This window comes from Pichia membranifaciens, assembly GCF_001661235.1.
Source record: "Pichia membranifaciens NRRL Y-2026 unplaced genomic scaffold PICMEscaffold_3, whole genome shotgun sequence".
Classification (NCBI taxonomy): Eukaryota; Fungi; Ascomycota; class Pichiomycetes; order Pichiales; family Pichiaceae; genus Pichia; species Pichia membranifaciens.
The window spans coordinates 1,296,094-1,314,287 of NW_017566984.1; the positions used below are offsets into that span (position 1 = coordinate 1,296,094).

Consider the following 18,194-nt stretch of genomic DNA (forward strand, 5'->3'; position numbering starts at 1 on the left):
AGCAGAAAGCGATTGGTCCCCGTGTTAGAGGTGTTCCGTTGCACTGAGCCCTTGTTTCGTGCGCCTAGTGCTCAGCGAAAACAACAACTGTTCTGCCACAAAGACAGCTCGCTAGACACGTACGCACAGGCCTGCCCGAACCACCGACACACAGCAGTCGCCGCAACCGCCGCCACCCGTCCTCTGATGTTGTCTGCTCACACGTCGTACGCCGTGAACAAGAAGAGCTCTGCATTCCCCGCCAGCACCAGCACCAGCACCAGCCACGGTCACAGTCGCATCCACCACACGGGCAACTTGAGCGTCCAGGACAGCCTCCTCTTCATCTCCGAGTCGCCTGTCACGCAGGACTCCTCCTCGATGAGCTCCATCGCCGACGACTACGACTTCAGGTCCACCGACATCTCGTCGTCCGCCCAGACGAGCACAAACTCGCCCATCCGGTTGCCCGAGACGAGAACCGGCGGCCCCACCAACACGAGAAACCCCAAGTTCTCCTCGGTCAGCTTCTACTCGGGACCCGCCTTCGACGGCAAGACAAACAACAACAAGCACGCGACCCAGTTCAGAAGGTCGCTTGTCATCTCCCCCTCCTTCAACTCCATTTCGTCCAGCCAGAGCGCCCATGCCGAAACCCCGACGGACTCCTTCAACGACTCCAGAATCACCTCGACCCTCTCTGACCCGGCAGAGGTCCCCACGAAGAACATCGGCATGGTGATCAGCCCCAGTATCAGAGCTCTGAGCGATATTCTTACATCCAAGGTGGCTTCTCAGAAGAACACATCCGTCTACCAGCAAGCTCCGATCTTGGAAGAAGGGGACGACGGGAATGACGAGGATGATGACGATGACGATGACGATGACGATGACGACGACAATTCAACAATCTTACTCAAGTCGTCGCACAGACAGCCTTCGTCCCTGATAGATGATATCTATTCTCCATTGAATCAGCATGGCGCAACCTTCCACAAAACTACCTCCCAGGACACTCTGAAAATCAACATCCCAGCCAAGGGAAACGACGCTAATAGTCAACCCAACTTGATTGACCTCGACACTCCAGTCGTGGAAAATAACCACTTTGCGTCCGCCTCGTCGTTCAAAACTGCAAAATCGTCTCTGGCCGATCCAAATAATACCAACTACAGTGACCTTTTTGAATCGTACTCCCCGGTTAAGGGTGATGCTTCCTACGAGGAGAAAAATTCAACAGGGAATGCTGACTTCACAGCTCCTAACACGTACGATCAGTTTGATAAGGAAGATAAAAGTACGACTGCAGACAGAAGATACTCCAATAGATTGTCAACAATGAGTGAGAATTTCGATGAATTCCAATCTCCGGCTTTGGGTTATAATGAGCCAGTTCAAGGCTTCAACTTTATAAATCCATCAATCAACAGGTCTTTTTCTAAATTGTCCAATATCTCAGACTCTTTCCATGAAATTGGTTATGGCAACGATAATGATACTTATAGGTCCGGATCAGACGTTCAAGAGAGTGCTTTCAGTTTTGTACCAAGCAGGGCGGGAACCTTGACAAAAACTAGGCAAGAGGATGAAGGACACGATGTGCCGCCCTTCACACAGAAAAACTCAGTGAGAGACTCTATTAGAATAGTTGATGAAGATGATGATAGTGCAAGCTTGGTTTCAGATGGTGTGATATCCCCGAACTTGAACTTGTCAAGCAGCAGTACTCCTGTCCTACATTCCAGTTTCAAATTTGATAATGATAAAACTCCAAAAATCGAAAAGATTCCAAATTTAGGATACAATCACCACAAAGGGACTAAATCAACTCCACACTTGAGCGCATCCGAGAGAGTAAGACCCGGTAGTCCTCAAAGAAGTTTGTTCAACTCTCCTGTTCTCTTAAATAGTTCTCCAATTAGAAACACATCCCCCACTTTTGAGATCTTCAAAAATTCACCAACCGAGGAAACAAAGAGAAATTATATCAATCTATCATCAACTGCTCAAGTGCCAAAATCACCTAAGGTTAGATCTCAGGCTAATAAAAGCGCTGTCAAATCACCAAAAATGGCCCTAACCGAAGAGATGCCCAAGATGGAAAAGCTTCAGCCCGCTAAACCAAAACAGAAAAAGCTAACATTCAAGAGCATATTTAGCAAAAACCATGAAAGCCAAAGTCCGCACACTGCTGATCTCAAAAAGAAATCTCCTTTGCTGGGTTCTGATGAGAAATTTGGCCGCCCAAAATCATTTAGTTTCAATACCTTAGGCCACAACAACAACCAAGGCAAATTGGAAGAAAGGAAAGAAAAATCCAAGAGTTTGCTGTCTGGCTGGAAGAGGAAAAGTTTGGGATTTCAAAATAAAAAGGAGAAGGTTAAAACTTCAAATATTTTTCAAAATCCACAGAACGATGAAACTTCAAAAAACAATAATACCCACAGGAAATCGCAAAGTAATGTTAGTTTACCAGTATTGAACAAAGCACAAACACCTGTTACACGCCAAGCTCCATCATCTCCACATAAACACTCCAGCTCAACTCCCGCTATATTCACGAAAGAATTACCAAACTTGCCTCCTCCTGGAAATGCAAAAGTAGCTGTACCAACACCCTCTGCAGCAAATAATGGTAACGGCTCTCTACTGCAAACATATGGCTTTAATCAGGCTTCTCCTGTTTTCAGCCAAACACCGATCATCTCGAAGAGCCCTAAAATAACCACCAAATCTCAATGTCCTCCTAGCCCTACATGGGATAATAATCCAGAAATTATTAGATCATCGAGTGAACAGGCGATTGAGACGGCAACTTCTCCGATGGACTTGCCGGAACCTCAAACTGCTAAGGTAGATCAATACTCCCCAGCAGGTTTTGAGTCCAGATCCTTTGGTGGTTCATCTCCAAATTTCGAACGTTCCCCACAAGGCTTTAGTAAAGAGAACAGCAACAATTACAACAACGAAAGTTCGTTGGCTTTCAATAGCAGTAGTACATATGAGACAACAGAACCCGAAGATGATACTAGTATGGCATTTTTTAAACCACCAAAAGCTCTAGGGATCACCGAAAATGTTGGTAAAACGTCTCCTACTTCATTAGGAGTTTCCACTTTTGATGACAACATGTTGAGGACACCACCTTCCATCGCTAGCCCAGCCTTTTCTGTGGTAGCTTCATTTACGGCTAGTCCAAATAGATACCATATTGGAGATGATATGTTTCCCAAAAAGCTAGGTGTGGACGAGATTGAATCGATTGTTAGCCTGGAGAGATCGAGATCAATGAGATCAGTAAGGTCTAATGTGGCTTCTGAGAGACAGAGAGTATCACATAAAAACTCAATTCTTCGTATGGTCCAAGATAACAATGATGATTTCAACGAGATGCTTTTACCAGACGGCATGGTCGTTGTGAAAAGTCCACTAACTGACCAATGTTCACTTTTGAGCAAAGGGACGGAAGCGGATCCTGTCCGGACAGCAAGCATTCTGAAAAATCGTATTGGCTCAATACCAGTCCCGGCAAGAACTCAACCTTTTAACATTACACTGAAGAGAGATTCCATGAACTTTGACGAGCGCTCTGTTGTTAATGGCAATGGCAGCGTCAACGTCAACGTCAACGCTAATGAGGAACTGAATGATAACGATGATTTTAATGAATTCATTGACATGATTAACTTTGATGATGATGATGATATTTCTAAGCTGAATACTAGTTTCAATGTGGACACTTCCATGGACCTCAAATTTAGCCCAGTTCGTCAAATACAGAGGGATTCGAGTGTTCCAGACTTCCTTGGTATAGATAACAGCTTTAACTCGATCCATGTCGGTGATGTCACCGACAGCAGGGTAAACACTAGTCGTGGTAATGAAGGCTTTTCTGCACAGCTGACCTACAATGCTCCAGAATCGACTGATAGCATTGACGATATCATCAAGGAAGAAGAAAATTTGCACAAGAATTTGAATTATAGCACCCAGAGTTTGAAAGAGCCTTATCAATTTCAGCCTCCATCTAGACCAGTTTCTAAATCTTTCAAAGGATTGACAGGGCCTTCTTTCAATTCTACACTGAAACCTGAGACTAAGTCTGCAATTCTGAGAGTTTTGGCGAAGAATCAACCAATCCATACTGTTGTTCCTTCAGATTCTGAAAATTCACTTTACAATATGAATTATTCCAATAACCATATCAACGATGATTTGAATCGCAACAGGTTTTCTGATAAGAATATCTTGACGACACCAAAGGAAAGCTCATATGACAACTACAACGATTACGCCAATTATTACGATAACAGTCCTTTACAACAAGAATCGCCTCAAAACAGCCAGAGATATTCATTAAATAATCCATTTACAGATTACTCTCAAAGTTACGAGGACTTAGGCACCACTTCTCCTAACGGCAGCACTAGATTTGATCATGTTAGTGATACCTCCAACAGAAGAAAATCTTTGAACTTGATGGGTAAATTGAACACCAACAAGTTTGGTCATTTTTCCACGTCCTCCTTGCCAGCAATACTGCCACTCCAAGAGGAAGAAAGAGAGAAACCAAAACGCTTGACGAAGAAGAGAAATCGGACATCGGTGTCACTCGGCCGTCTCGGTATGTTTGACTCGATTATTCCTCGTAATGCGGAAATAGAGAAACCAAACGTCAAGTTCTCTTCAAGAATTCTCCTCTACGACACCTACGGCGAAGATGAGTATGACAGAAAACCAGAGACTTCCACATGTAATAACTTGACTCCACAGTTGGCCATGGACATCAGGAATGAATTGAATGAGCTGAAGGCAGAGATGCCAATACACGAGGAATCAAGACGCTATACCCATTTTTTCTAGCCCACCCTACCTGTTTAATTTGTTTACATTCTATAATATTTATACTTTTACCAGGCTTTACAGTTTGCCCAACCCAGTTATTGAAAAAAGACATCCGAAGCGTACAGCCTTTGTCAAACAAACTTCCAAGATATGGCGCCAGCAAGCATTTCGGGGAAGAAGAAGCGCTCGTGATGCTCACTCGAAATTTCGGAGGTTGTCTCATTGTAAGTATTCTATAGGAACGACCGAGGATAGCTAGCTGCAGAATAGTCTGCTGCAGAACACTGGCGTCTACTGAGACCAGAGAGATAAGGAGGATATACCGCCGATGTCATTGTTTGAAATTCAAAAAGATGCGTTTGTGGCTGACCTGAAACGTTTCCGGTCTTCTCACCGTCATTTGATTGTGGACGATACGACGTACCCTATTATTGAGAAGTTGTTCAGTGACGATGTGCTCAATTATGTGTATACGTGCAAGAAGATTGATGGCGAACGGTCGAAGAATAGGGACTCGGCTTTATATTTGCTAGATCCCACAAGAAACCACTCGATTAACTGTTTGGCTGCTGACTTCTCCAAGGGACAACGATACAGAGATGCCGTTGTGATGCTTTTACCGGGCCCATGGAATCTGTTTTGGGACGATCTATTGCGGAATGAGTATTTTAGCAACTCATTATTGATACAAAAAACACCACACGTTGCGGAATACTTGAGTTTTGTGCCGTTGGAGCCACGTATGTTTGTCACCGGCAACTATCACTCCATTCCTGCATATTTTAATCCCGCAAAGCAGGGAAAGAATTTGTATCACTACCAGATGGACATGGCAATTAACTCGATGCTTGGTGTTTGTATCTTGACCAATGAATACCCAACAATCAGATATTATAATTCTCAAATTTCAAAAGAACTGGCGTTAGCATTCCAACAAAAACTAGATGAATACTACAGAGAGCATCCTGATATTATACCAATGAACAACAAGACTGTATTTCTCATTACTGATCGTATGATGGATATGTTTGGGCCTGTTTGCCATTACCCCTTCTACAGGTCTCAGATTTTTGATTTAATGGATGATGTTGAGATAGAAAGAGATGTAGATCCTAGCGCAAAGTATCAATATGTAGTCCAAACCGGAGAAGGTAACGTGAAGAAGACGTTGAAATTCAACAACGAAGACCCAGTCTACCTTGAGTTAAAAGATTTGACAATGGAGCAAGCAACAGAACATATCAGACAACTGTATTCAAATTTAAGGGCAGAGGATGCCAAGTTTTCAGGCAAAAATCTACAGACCGCTGATGGATTGAGGCATGCGTTGGTGAATAAAGACGTTCACGCAGAAAGAAAGGCTCTCATCACCGGCCATTACATGCTCTGTGAAAATATGTGGCAAATGTTGAAGAAAGAACATATGGGTGACATTCTCACGTTTGAGAATTTGTGTGCTGCAGGGTTAGGCCCCGTGGACAGGATAAAGGTACCTGTAACAGACGGATTACTCCGCTTGCTGAGCAATGACGGTATTAACGTTTACAACAAAATTAGATTATTGATTTCTTATGCTATATACAGACATGGCATATTGAGAAGTGACTTAAAGAAGCTCTTGATGTTTTGCATGCCAGAAAAGACTGAAAACGCAATGAGGCTTTTTGAGAATTTGCAGTCTTTAGGCGTGTATGTCCTTAAAGCAGACTTGACTCACCCTTTGCATAAGAAATACACCTATTTTGGGATCAAGGACACAGACAACCAGATGCAAATCTACGTTCCGACGTTCAGCAATCTCATTTCAAGATTAGTCTACGGGAAGCTTCCAGAACACTACAATACGATGATGCAGGACACTACAGGTTACATTGACGAAGACGACGAGACATTGAAGTCGTTTCCATTTGTTAAGGCCGGACCTACTCCAACAGAGATGGACGGCATGTCCACTGTGCGAAACCAACCCAAGTGGAAAAGCACTAAGAATAGCAACGATGCCTCACGTCAGAAACTTATCATCTTTTGTGCTGGTGGGTTGACGCCGTCGGAACTCAGTACGATAACCTCTCTCGAAAATGACCTCAACCGCAACATCATCATCGGGACAGATGAGGTGTATTCCGTGTGGGACATGCTTGGCGACATCAACTTAATAAACGATGACGACTTTGATTTCCCGCTCAAGAAGAAACTTGAGAAGAAGGCTGTTCCGGAATGGCTGGTCGAGGACTCGCAGGATCCTGCCGTTCGTGCTGCCGCACAAGCCAAAAAGACTGCTGCTGCAAACGCCAATCTGCCTCAGCGTAATGGGGGAGCAAGCCAATCTGCACCACTCCCTTCGAACTCCGAGCCTCAGTCGCCATCGAAACACCACCACAAGATCAGTTTCGGATTGCACGGCCGCAAGAAGAGTGGTGCCGATGCTCTTTCTAGTGCCGACACCGTCGCCGATGACGCCAGCATCGGCGAAAAGAAGAAGATGAGAGGCATGATGAAAAAGTTCAAAAAGTTTAACATCTAGCCCCTCTCTTGCTATGTACCTCTATAAACTTCGATTTCGATTTCCATTTCCACTAACCATGTACTTCTATTTTCAATGTCTCTATTAGCAAGCCTCGAACCGCGGTCTCTTCCTCTCTTGATATGTCACGTCGAGGCTGTCGCGAAACTTCGCCAGGTCGGCGAGCAGGACGAGACACCTCTTGTTGGTCTCCAGATACAGACTCGGGAGATAGCACAGTATGTCCGATACCTGCGGAAACACGAGTAGAATGTGCGGAGATCAACATCAACACAGATACAGACCATCAAAGGTAAGCAGGCCAATATGTTCGGTTTTGGAAAGAAGAAGGAGACACCCAAGAAAGTTGTTGCGAAAAACTTGGTCAAAGTGGATATTCCGTTTGAGGCTCCTCTTCCTGGAATACAACCACCAAAGGAAAAGCCCTTGAACGACGAGCAAAACCACAAGTACCTGAAGGTTTTGAAACATTTTCAAGACCCAGAGTTGCAGGTCTCGGTTAAGGAGCATGATAAGTCTGAGAAGGCTCCGTTGATTGAAGATGAGAAAGCATGGATCACCAGAGAATGCATTCTGAGATATCTGCGTGCGACCAAATGGAATACCCACGAAGCCATCACCAGAATAGAGGGAACTCTTGCCTGGAGAAGAGAGTTTGGCATCCAGTATCAGGACGACACGAAGAACGCTGTTAATTCAGAGTTGGTTGCGCCTGAAAGTTTGACCGGCAAGCAGGTTGTGCTTGGTTTCGACAACGACGCCAGACCTTGTTTATATTTGAAGCCAGGTAGACAAAACACAAAGACTTCACACAGACAAGTGCAACACTTGGTGTTTTGCTTGGAAAAGGTCATTGATTTCATGCCTTCTGGCCAGGATTCTTTGGCTTTGCTTATTGATTTCAAAAACCACCCTGAGATCAGCGGCAACGTCGAAACCTCGAAGGTTCCTCCTCTTTCGGTAGGTAGAGAGGTCTTGCATATTTTACAGACTCACTATCCAGAGAGATTGGGTAAGGCATTGCTAACCAACATTCCGTTTTTGGGGAGAGCGTTCTTGAAGTTGATTTACCCTTTCATTGATCCACTAACGAGGGAAAAATTAGTTTTTGATGCCGAATTCATCAATTTCGTTAAAGGTGAGCAGTTGGACAAAGATTTCGACGGTTTTGTTGATTTCGAGTACAAGCAAGATATCTACTTCCCTGCTTTGGTGGAAATGACTGAAGAAAGAAGAAAACACTATATGGAGAGATTCAATAAATTCGGTGCCGTCGTTGGCCTCAGTGAAGTAGATCTTAGAGGAACAGGCGACTCAGTCACCATTCCAGTGGGCAGACACCCTTACAATGCCGACGAGCCAGAAATTACAGCAACAGCATCAGCAGTTTCCCCTATATCCACTACGGCCACCACAACTACTGCTCCGGCATCAAATGTTGGTTCCGACAAGAAGGATGTCGACGAGGTTGTCGGCGCAACTGAAAAGCTGACTTTATAGAGGAACTAATAATATTCCACTTCCTGATACATTCAAATTCATACAGACATATTAGCTCATATCCAATGTCTATGTAATCAAAACTCTTTTAGACATACCTCCTCTATATATCAAACGACTAATGAATCGGCAACACCTATAAAAATTGTTATTTACGTATCTTGTTAATAATCTCTCCCCCGACCGTTGCCATATCCGCTATGACTGCTATAACCTCTACTTCCACGATTATTGTTGTAGCTGCCAAATCCCCTTCCTCTATTGCCTCTGTATCCACTACCTCTACTGTTATACCCTCTACCGCGGTGACTTCTGGGCCCTCTTGGAATAGTACTCTGACCTCTTTGTGGTCTCCTATCTGGAGATGTTGGCCTGGACCTGGAAAAGCTTCTCTCTCTGTCAGCAGGTGATCTTGATCTCGACCGCTCTTCTCTACCTCTTCCACGGTTCTCTTTTTCTTCGTCTTTGGGGGACGCTGATCTAGACCTTGAATAGCTCCTACTTCTGCTTGAGGAGTACGATGAATACGATGAGGATCTGGATCTGGATCTTCCTCGGCTGGAATCGCTATCATCATCACCATCAGCAATAGCTTCCGCTTCAACAGGAAGGTTTTCCAAAGACACTCTCATTCTTTCGGTTAACTTGCCCAATCCAATAGCAGTAAAGAAATTTATAGAGAACCTAAGATTTTCAGCATCTGTTTTCGGGAATATTCCAATAACAAACGGCTCAATATAGGCTTCTTCAATTCTTTCAACCAAGTGGTTGATTCCGCTTTCCTCTAACAACTTCAAGAAGACAAACTTTAGAAAAATACGACCCGATGATGTTGTGTCTTTCTCGGTTAGCTTTACCGCCGAAAGACACTCCCATCCTAATTTATCAGAAGCTAGCATATGTCCCCAAAACGCACCAATATTTCTTAGCAATGCAGTTTCAAACTTGTAGCAGTTTTCGTAGTTTTCCTTGAACAATTGCTGAAAAGCCCCCGACCAAGCCTTGCCCATCACAACTAAACATTCTCCAATTATTCCGTAATACTTGGAGTACACTTTTTCCTGTGCACAACATTTGACAATCATATCTACTAACATGTACTCCTTGCGACTCGGGTCAATTGAGGGTAATCTTAAGAGTTTGTGGGTTGCTTCTTCAGGGCTCATACTGGACATAACCGTAAGATAGACATTTTTTTGATAGTTCGTTAACTCCTGTTCCGTAAGATCTTTTATTTGTACAGTCAATCTTTTGCTATCTTCCGTTTCTTCGTCATCATCTCCCTCTTCATCCTCTTCATTATCACTTGAAAAATCAGAATTATCTCCAGTTTTTTCTTCAGGTTCTGACTCAACATCACTACCCAAAATCTCTTTTCTCAGCAAATTATACTTCTCATTATGCTGCTTATAATCTTTGTCATATTGGAAGACGTCTAATTGGTCATCTCCTTGAACTCTGTCTTTCAAGCTAAACTTGTGTACTACATAGTCATCTTCGTCGACTAAATCTAAGTCTTCATCAAGAGCCTGTCCCTCCTTTAATTTCTTATTGAATGTATCAAAAAACGATTGAATCAATAACTGAGATCGACTATCCACAAGATCTTCAGAGAGAATATTTCGAAGAGTATTTTTTACTTGATCAAACCATGTACTTTCATTATCATACATTTCAACACCACAGATATTCAGTATTTCAAGAACAAGTTCTACTTTGAAGTCACTGGGTTCTTCCAATAATTGTAGAACAATTTCCATTACTAGATCAAGGCAACATACGTGAAAAATCACCAAATCAGACAAAAAAGTAAGAACAGCACGGCAGCCGTACTTGTCTTCACGTTTTAACAATCTTTTGTACCTCACAATCAATCTCCTAATTAATAAGTTTCCAACCTCCGGAATCTTTGAGTTCAGGACACTAACCAAAGATGAATAAACGTCTGTATATGCAGTCGATAACTGTTGTGAACTTATTAAACTCTTGCATAAAGCGCCTCTTCCTCTAAACAAATTTAATTTGAATAGCTCAATTACCATTATCTTTATGTTTCCTTTGTTTACACGATTGATAATGCTATTTATTTTCTTTTTCAAAGTTTCCCATTGTAGCTTTTGATACTCCTCGGAATCCTGCTCAAGTTCAACTTCTGCCATTAATGCCTTCAATTTGGCGGGAGGAACATAAACCCCGCCGGATTTCAGCTTTAATAGCTCCTGCAACTTCTCATACATTCCGTCAAACCCTTTGTGTGTATATCAGCCCCTGCTTTGTACAAGATGTTGAACAATAAATGTTTTATGATAAACTAGCCCAGAAAACAAAAAACTTCATCATTTTTCATGGAGCTTCGATTCAGCCCCACCTCATTTTCTTGCTGCACCGACTTCTTCTAATTTTATGTTCGGGCAGAGAAAGGGCCAAAGTTCAGGTAAAAGCTCGGGTCAAATCCAAAAATAATAAAGGCAATGCTATTGGTGATTACAGAAAGGGAAGCTCATTCATTCAATTTGCTAGAAGCTGTGTTGGAAACAGTTTTTGAGTCCCATCCCTCAGATATTTATGTCTTAATTCACACCAACAGCACATCTGAAAACCACGTTACTGTGGCTTCGTTTATTGACCTAGCGGGAAAAGTTTATGATCAATCAAGCAAGATAAAAGCGAAGCATAATATAGAGACTCCTGTTACAGTTTTGATAGATGAAGAGAATTACGATAGCTCACTTGCCTCCGAATTGTGGTCAAGCTTATACTATACTTCAAATGTCTTACCAAGCACAATAAATAAAATGTACACCCAACATATCATTGAGAAAAATATACACCTAGTAAGATCTGAATTGGTTGAAGAAGAAAAGTGCTCTAAAAACAATGAACCTCAAATTTCAAACCCTGAATCTACATTTGCAACAATACCTGTTGTTGCAGTTGGTGGTACTTTTGACCACTTGCACGACGGCCACAAAATACTATTATCTGCATCTGCTTTTCTTACTGGGAAAACTCTGATTATTGGTGTGACAGGACCAGAATTACTTAAAAAGAAAAAATACCTTGAATACCTGCAATCATACAATGAGAGAGTTCAAAGCGTCAAATCGTTTTTGCATAATATTAGACCGTCTCTGACGCCCGATGTTTATGAAATCAACGACATTTGTGGTCCAACGGCGAAGATTGAGAATGTTGATGCTCTTGTTGTTAGTTTAGAATCGTCAAAGGGTGCTGATTATATTAATAACGTAAGGTCACAATTGGGATGGAAGGAGCTTCAGGTTTACACTATAGGGGTAGTAGGGGGGTCAGATTCAGATAAATTTGAGAATAAGCTAAGTAGTACTGGCTACAGAAAACTCGAGTATTTAAGAGACCATCCTGAACAGTAAAATTTAACATTAAATTAATAAATAGGTGATAGTTAGTTTTATCCATATTTGGATATCGCTGGGCCATGTAACTAATAATATATATGCAATGAATGAAACGAAAAAAACAATAACTATTAGGGATAAAAATAGACAACGACAAAAACAGCGTCAACAAAAACAACAACAAGGAGAACCGAAAAGAAACCAAGAAACCGATAAAATAAGCTATGAGAAAAAGAGAAATGTAATTTCAAACCACAGGCACATTCAGACCAAAATATTTTAATTTTTGATCATAATTGAAGAATGCTGTGACGCACGTCTAGATTTTCTATCAGGGTGGTCCAATACCAACGAACAGTTACTTTTGGTTAGAATGGCAAATAACTCAAGAGCGCTATTGGCTATTGGGTCCAAGTATTCAATTCCTGACGAATTATTTGTAATACCTACACGAGCAAACTTGAACTCCTTTTCGGAGAGACCCATCAATTTCCGTAGTCTTATCAGTGTTTCAGGTAGCAACTCGCCTTTGACAATGTCAAAAACAAAAGGTAAGCCATGGGTGTTTTCAATAGAACCATAACATTGGAAACCTGGAACTAATAAGGTGTCCCTATTCACACTCTTGGACAGAAATATTTCCTTATATTGTGGAAAAACACCGACAATCAAAAAAGTGTTACTTTCAATGGTATCTTCGAATGCTATGCACTTTTTGACTTTATGGTTCCGTTCTGGAATCCAACCAAATAAACTATCTCTATCTGTAGGATCGATATCTATCTTAGTTTCCAACTTATTCAGCAAGTGATCCACCGTGCTCGATTTAGGAAGATAAAAGTCATGCCTTTCTTCCTTGCAAACACCATTTCCGACCCAGTATATATGACACAATTCCATGCCTTCAAATTCTTGTAGAGGAATTTTCAGTACTTCGTAATAAAGACCAATGGTATATTGTTTTGATGTATTAGACAATGCCTTAGTGAAATCATAATCGGACTTCAGGTCCACTTTATTTCCATTGGAGATAAAAGACAATTTGATGTATTCTGGTGAAACTGAAATTTCTTTACCAATGACAGTGGCAATATCGAGATATGTGCTGTAATAAGATAGCCAAACGTCAATGATTTTGTCATAGTTAGCCGAGTTCTCACCAGTTTCGATAAAAACGTAGTCTTCCTCATCCTCATCAATACGCTTCAGTTGAGAAATTTGGAAGTGTACCCTACTTTCGATGAAAACATAGAAATCTTCTAAATTCTGGAACTGCAAAGCTGCGTTGACCGGAGCAGGGTTCCTAAAACCAAAACTAATGATATCACCATTTCCAATCTCAGATTTGAAAAATGATTTATCTGATTTAAGTTCAATTCTTCTATTGAAATCCAATTCTTCAAAAAACAAAAGTGATTCTTCAGAGGAAAATTTGAATAAAATTTGTAAAAACTTTGAGATAAACTCTGTGGTTGCATCGTGTGGTATAATCATATGGGTCAAACCTTTTAGAGTCTGATCCTCGTAAGAGAAATATTTGAGGAAAATAAGAATATTTCTTGTTCCTAAAACTGGTTCCAGTGTAGCATTGTCGTTCTTTTCAGCCAAATTGATCAATTCATCAAACTTGGGTTCATAATCACCAAAAGATGCGTCGGAGATACTATTTCTACCGAGAACAGAAAGTTGGTTGGCCAAGTACTTCAAATCTTTTGAAGCATCTTCCAAGTATAGTGACAGGACAACAGGCTTTTCCATGCCTGAGAACTTTCTCCTTGACACTCCACTTTCCAGAACAGAGGCTATGTCGCCAACAGTAGTATCTTCGACATTTTCAACGAACGAGTCAATTGGACGGTCTGGCCTAAAAGTGTTATTAGTCCGTCTGACAATGTTCCAAAGTCTCAGGTTTTCAATGTTTTTCTTATCAACTCCTAACAATTCAGCAATAGAATCATACATTGTTTCCCAGCTATCTGTTTTCAAAAGCTTGAACAGTATGGGAAAAGATTTCTCATCATATAAACCTTCGGCAAAATACCGACGATCATCTGAGTTTGGGCCCAAATCAAAACCTTGGTGATTTTTGAATGTGGAGTCAGTATATACTTTGAAATTGACATAAAGATGCATCTCTTCTCTCTCCTTCTTGATCCTAGCTTCTTGAACTCTTTCAAATTCAATCTGCTTGGATATATGAGGCGGGATGTCTGATTCTTCAACTTCTGCCAAAACAGTAGGTATTCTGCTCTCTCTGATGTAGACCAACATGTAGGCCGACGTGTGGTGCTTTATTATGTAATTCTGGTATTCATCTCTACTCATCGATCTTGTGATATTCTCTGGAGGTCCGCAACCAAAACCTTCTTCGAAAACAGTGTTGGGCGTGACGCGGGAAACACGATCATCATCAAACTTGAACCATTTGTCTTCAACGGTCGGCTTGATCATTGCGTAATAGTGTCCTACAGAGACATCACCCTGATGCACTAATACTCCGTGCAACTTGTACACCCAGTTTTCATCGTAGTGCTCGGTGTTTTTTGAGATGTAGGGCTTGAGATCTATTTCGTCAAAAAATTCATATCTGTCATGGATTTTGACCATATTATCAGTTTCAAAATCGTACTCATATCTTTTCAACTGAACGTGTAAAACGTCGGGAAAACTTTCGAAAATGACACCCTTCTCGGCATCTTGCAAACCAAATCCGGAAGCATCGTACTTATTGTCCCCATCCAGTAATTCCAACTCGACGTAGTTTTCAAAAGACTCCTGGATGTTCTTCAATCCCTTGACGTTCAACTGGATATCCCAGAAATCTTCCGTTCTACTACTTTCGTAGTCGACGTTGATACAACGGATGAAACTGCTCATTTTCCCGACAAATATATCATTTAAACAACCGTCGATTTCTGTTCCCTTCATCTTTGTTTCAAGACGGTCCATCAGTATACGGTTCAGTTCCTGCACATCGTGTTGGGTAAATGCATCTGCCGTGGTCCAGCCAAAGGAGTGTGTCAACTCCAACGAATTTATAGCGACGTCGGACGTTTGCAATTTGTAAAAGATCCTCTGAAGGGCCAACGAGACGGTTTTCGGTTGTCTCTTGAACTCTTCGTAGCTCTCCAGATCAAACGTGATCTCATCTTCGGTTGGAATTTGATACACCTTCTTCCGGAACGACTTTGTGAAGAAATACGACTGCAATAGTGAGTTGAGGTAACATGTTGCCCCCTGGTTTTCAATCCCGACGTAGCCGGTGTACTTTTTCGAGTCGTAGTCTCTGAAGTCCGAGTATAGCACGTTTGTGTAGTCGTCGATCACCCTCACGTAGACGGTGATGTTCAGCTTGTTGTTTTTGAAGAAGTGGGAGTCCGTGGCGGACTTCGAGTCGAGAAACTGGACAAACCCCCAGTCCGTCACGCGCTGGTTGTATCTGAACCGGGTGTTGTTGTGCTTGTGTACGGACGGGGTCTCCGGATCCCATGCGTCGAAGGCAAACTGCACGGGGAACGACCAGACGCTGTCTTCCTTCTCGTCGACCGGATGGCCCTCGAGATAGACCGAGAAGAAAAAGTGGGATCTCTTCTGGCACACTAGGATCAAGTTGAAGACGTAATCTCCGATCCGGAACTGCGGGCCCTTGAACCTCTCCCGCTCGACAAGCATTCCCGACAAGTCCTCGATCTCAAACGTGTTGTAGCCCGTGATGTAATCCAAGCTCTCCGGAGCCGCTTCCAAGAACTTCTCCAGGTTGGCGTCGTAGTCTAGCTCCGCAGTGGCGTTCTTCGCCTGCACGATGCTTCCTGCGCTCCCGCCCCCGTTCTCCGGCCCCGTCGCAAGCTTCCCCCGCTCCAGCTTGTCCGCCGGCTCCTCCGTGTCCACCGGCTGCACCTGTGCCGGGTCAATTCCCTCTCCCGCAACCCTTTCCACCACATCTGGCTTGACTGCATCCTGCTGCACCTTCTCCCTGACGTCTTTCTCAGGCCGTGGATCCAACGAATCAATGCTTCTGTCCATGGCTCCTGTCGTGCTGCAATTGCTTCAATGTCTTTCTCCGTATGCTTCCAGCTGTGCAGACAACTCGATTTGTCCTCCGATCTCTACTTTCACCCGAACGCCATCCTGCACACCGGGACTCCTGTGAAGGAGCAGTCCAGCCAGTCCAAGTGCAGGGAGCAAAAAAGAGGCAGTGAGCATCACGGAGCGGGAGAAAACGGGCTTTTGGGCCGATCGACCGCAACATGTTTTTGCAAGGTTTCTGGCGTGGGTCGTTAGGTCTAGAAGTACAGATACAAGATACAAGATACAGATGCAGAGGGGGTCAGCTGGGGTGGTCGGAGTCTGAGTCGGAGTCGGAATTGGAGTCGGAGTAGTCGATGTCAAAGGCCTCGTTGGCGGAGTCGTCGCCGTTGCGGTCGCCATCGTCCTCGTCGCAGCGCTTCTTGTTCTTGTCGCTCAACAAGTGCTTGAAGCTCTGCTGCTCCTTGCGGTTGTTCCAGTTCAAGACGCGGCTGACGCTCTCAAAGTACTGGTCCTTCTCGTTCTTGACGGTGGGGAACGGGTAGCGGGAGGCGCAGACGGTGACGTAGTCGCCGACGTCGAGCTGCACGCGGGTGCGGCCGTCGAAGGCGGCCCAGGCGGTGGAGCGGCTGCGCAGGGGCACCTTCAACTTCAAGTGGATCGAGTCTGGAACCATGATCGGTCTGAAGGAAAGCGTGTGCGGGCAGATGGGCGTGATGCACATGCAGCTCACCTCGGGGTGGACAAGGCTGCCGCCGGCGGAGAGGGAGTAGGCCGTGGAGCCCGTCGGGGTGGCGATGATGAGGCCGTCGGCCTGCGCCACGGTGAGCAAGCTGTCGTCGCCGTACAACTCGAGCATCGTCACGTAGGGGGACGGCCCCCGGTCGACGGTCAGCTCGTTGAGCACCTGCTGCTCGCAGACGATGTCGCCGTTGCACTTGTGGACGCGGCACGTGAAGCGCATTCGGAGGTCGGTCTTCACGCCCTTGGTGATGGCCTGCGTGAGCACCTCTCGGAACTTCTCGAACTCGAAACACGTCAAGAACCCAAGCGAGCCTAGCGAGAAGGGTATGATTGGCGGCACAGCGCTCTGGAACAACGTGGACGCGTGCAAGACTGTTCCGTCGCCGCCCAGCGTGATCACAAAGTCAAACGCCACCTGCCCCTCCCGGACCATCGCCTTGTCCCAGAAACGCAAGCGCTCGGCGCTGTGCGGGATGTCCTTCACCAACCCGACGGCGTCAAACCGGTGCGACGTCCGGAGATTCTTGTCGACGTACACCACCAGCGAAGGCTCTCTCAGGAGCAACCACTCCGTCATCTCCTTCGTGAGATACACCAACGAGTTGTCCCGAGCCTTGGTGATGATGATCACCGAGCTGAGGTTGAGGTGCACCGTCGCCCGGTTCAGTCTCTTGGCCAACGCCCGCACACTGTGCGCCGTCTTCGCCAAGTCCATGTGCGACCGCACCGACTTCAAGCCCTGCGTGTCCGACAACGTGTTGAAGAGCGTCGAATCACTCTCGGCGTCCCTTGTGTTCGACTCCAGCTCGTCCCGCACACGGTAGCTCATCTTCTTCTGGAGGTTGTACCCGGGACTGCCGTTGCCGTTCGTGATGGCGTTCATGCCCGTGACAACGTTTCCGTGGCCACCAGCATTTCCGCTGCCATTGCCGATCGAGATCGACGTTCCTGACGACGAAGCTGATGACAGCGACGATGACAATCCTCCCTGTGCTTCCTTCGTGAGTGCTTCGTGGAGAATGGGGACCTTTTGCACGGTCGACGAAGACCGCCGCATGAATCGTGGCACCCTGGTGTTGTCTGCCATCGTTCGTGTTCTCTATGCCTGGTCTGTTGGCAATTAACTCCTTTGCTGCGTTGCTGCTGCTCGTCTGCTGCTGCACTGCTGCTGCTCCCGCTGGCCCTGGATCAACTCCTTT

At 44.4% G+C, this 18,194-nt stretch overlaps 7 protein-coding genes across 7 annotated transcripts; 4 read left to right on the forward strand and 3 right to left on the reverse strand.

Moving 5' to 3' along the window:
* Positions 1-186: 186 nt before the first annotated feature.
* Positions 187-4,842, forward strand: PICMEDRAFT_11785 (hypothetical protein; the record flags this gene model as incomplete). Its single annotated transcript, XM_019159842.1, has 1 exon — positions 187-4,842. One exon carries the CDS (start codon positions 187-189, stop codon positions 4,840-4,842), a length of 4,656 nt encoding a protein of 1,551 aa, XP_019017931.1.
* Positions 4,843-5,108: 266 nt separating this feature from the next.
* On the forward strand, positions 5,109-7,448 carry PICMEDRAFT_16641 (hypothetical protein). The gene has a single exon (XM_019161289.1). It carries the CDS (start codon positions 5,153-5,155, stop codon positions 7,346-7,348), a length of 2,196 nt encoding a protein of 731 aa, XP_019017932.1. The 5' UTR covers positions 5,109-5,152; the 3' UTR covers positions 7,349-7,448.
* Positions 7,449-7,654: 206 nt separating this feature from the next.
* On the forward strand, positions 7,655-8,848 carry PICMEDRAFT_72854 (hypothetical protein; the record flags this gene model as incomplete). Its single annotated transcript, XM_019164310.1, has 1 exon — positions 7,655-8,848. The coding sequence occupies one exon, from the start codon at positions 7,655-7,657 to the stop codon at positions 8,846-8,848; it is 1,194 nt and encodes a 397-aa protein (XP_019017933.1).
* A 164-nt stretch (positions 8,849-9,012) lies between these two features.
* PICMEDRAFT_72855 (hypothetical protein) lies at positions 9,013-11,085 on the reverse strand (the record flags this gene model as incomplete). The annotated part of the gene is made up of 1 exon (XM_019164311.1): positions 9,013-11,085. One exon carries the CDS (start codon positions 11,083-11,085, stop codon positions 9,013-9,015), a length of 2,073 nt encoding a protein of 690 aa, XP_019017934.1.
* Positions 11,086-11,772: 687 nt separating this feature from the next.
* Positions 11,773-12,213, forward strand: PICMEDRAFT_25961 (hypothetical protein; the record flags this gene model as incomplete). Its single annotated transcript, XM_019162423.1, has 1 exon — positions 11,773-12,213. A coding segment is annotated over one exon (441 nt), but the record flags the coding sequence as incomplete, so codon positions are not given.
* A 291-nt stretch (positions 12,214-12,504) lies between these two features.
* On the reverse strand, positions 12,505-16,248 carry PICMEDRAFT_72857 (hypothetical protein; the record flags this gene model as incomplete). The annotated part of the gene is made up of 1 exon (XM_019164312.1): positions 12,505-16,248. One exon carries the CDS (start codon positions 16,246-16,248, stop codon positions 12,505-12,507), a length of 3,744 nt encoding a protein of 1,247 aa, XP_019017936.1.
* A 157-nt stretch (positions 16,249-16,405) lies between these two features.
* PICMEDRAFT_16646 (hypothetical protein) lies at positions 16,406-18,185 on the reverse strand. Its single transcript, XM_019161290.1, has one exon. The coding sequence runs from the start codon at positions 18,080-18,082 to the stop codon at positions 16,553-16,555; it is 1,530 nt and encodes a 509-aa protein (XP_019017937.1). The 5' UTR covers positions 18,083-18,185; the 3' UTR covers positions 16,406-16,552.
* Positions 18,186-18,194: the final 9 nt, after the last annotated feature.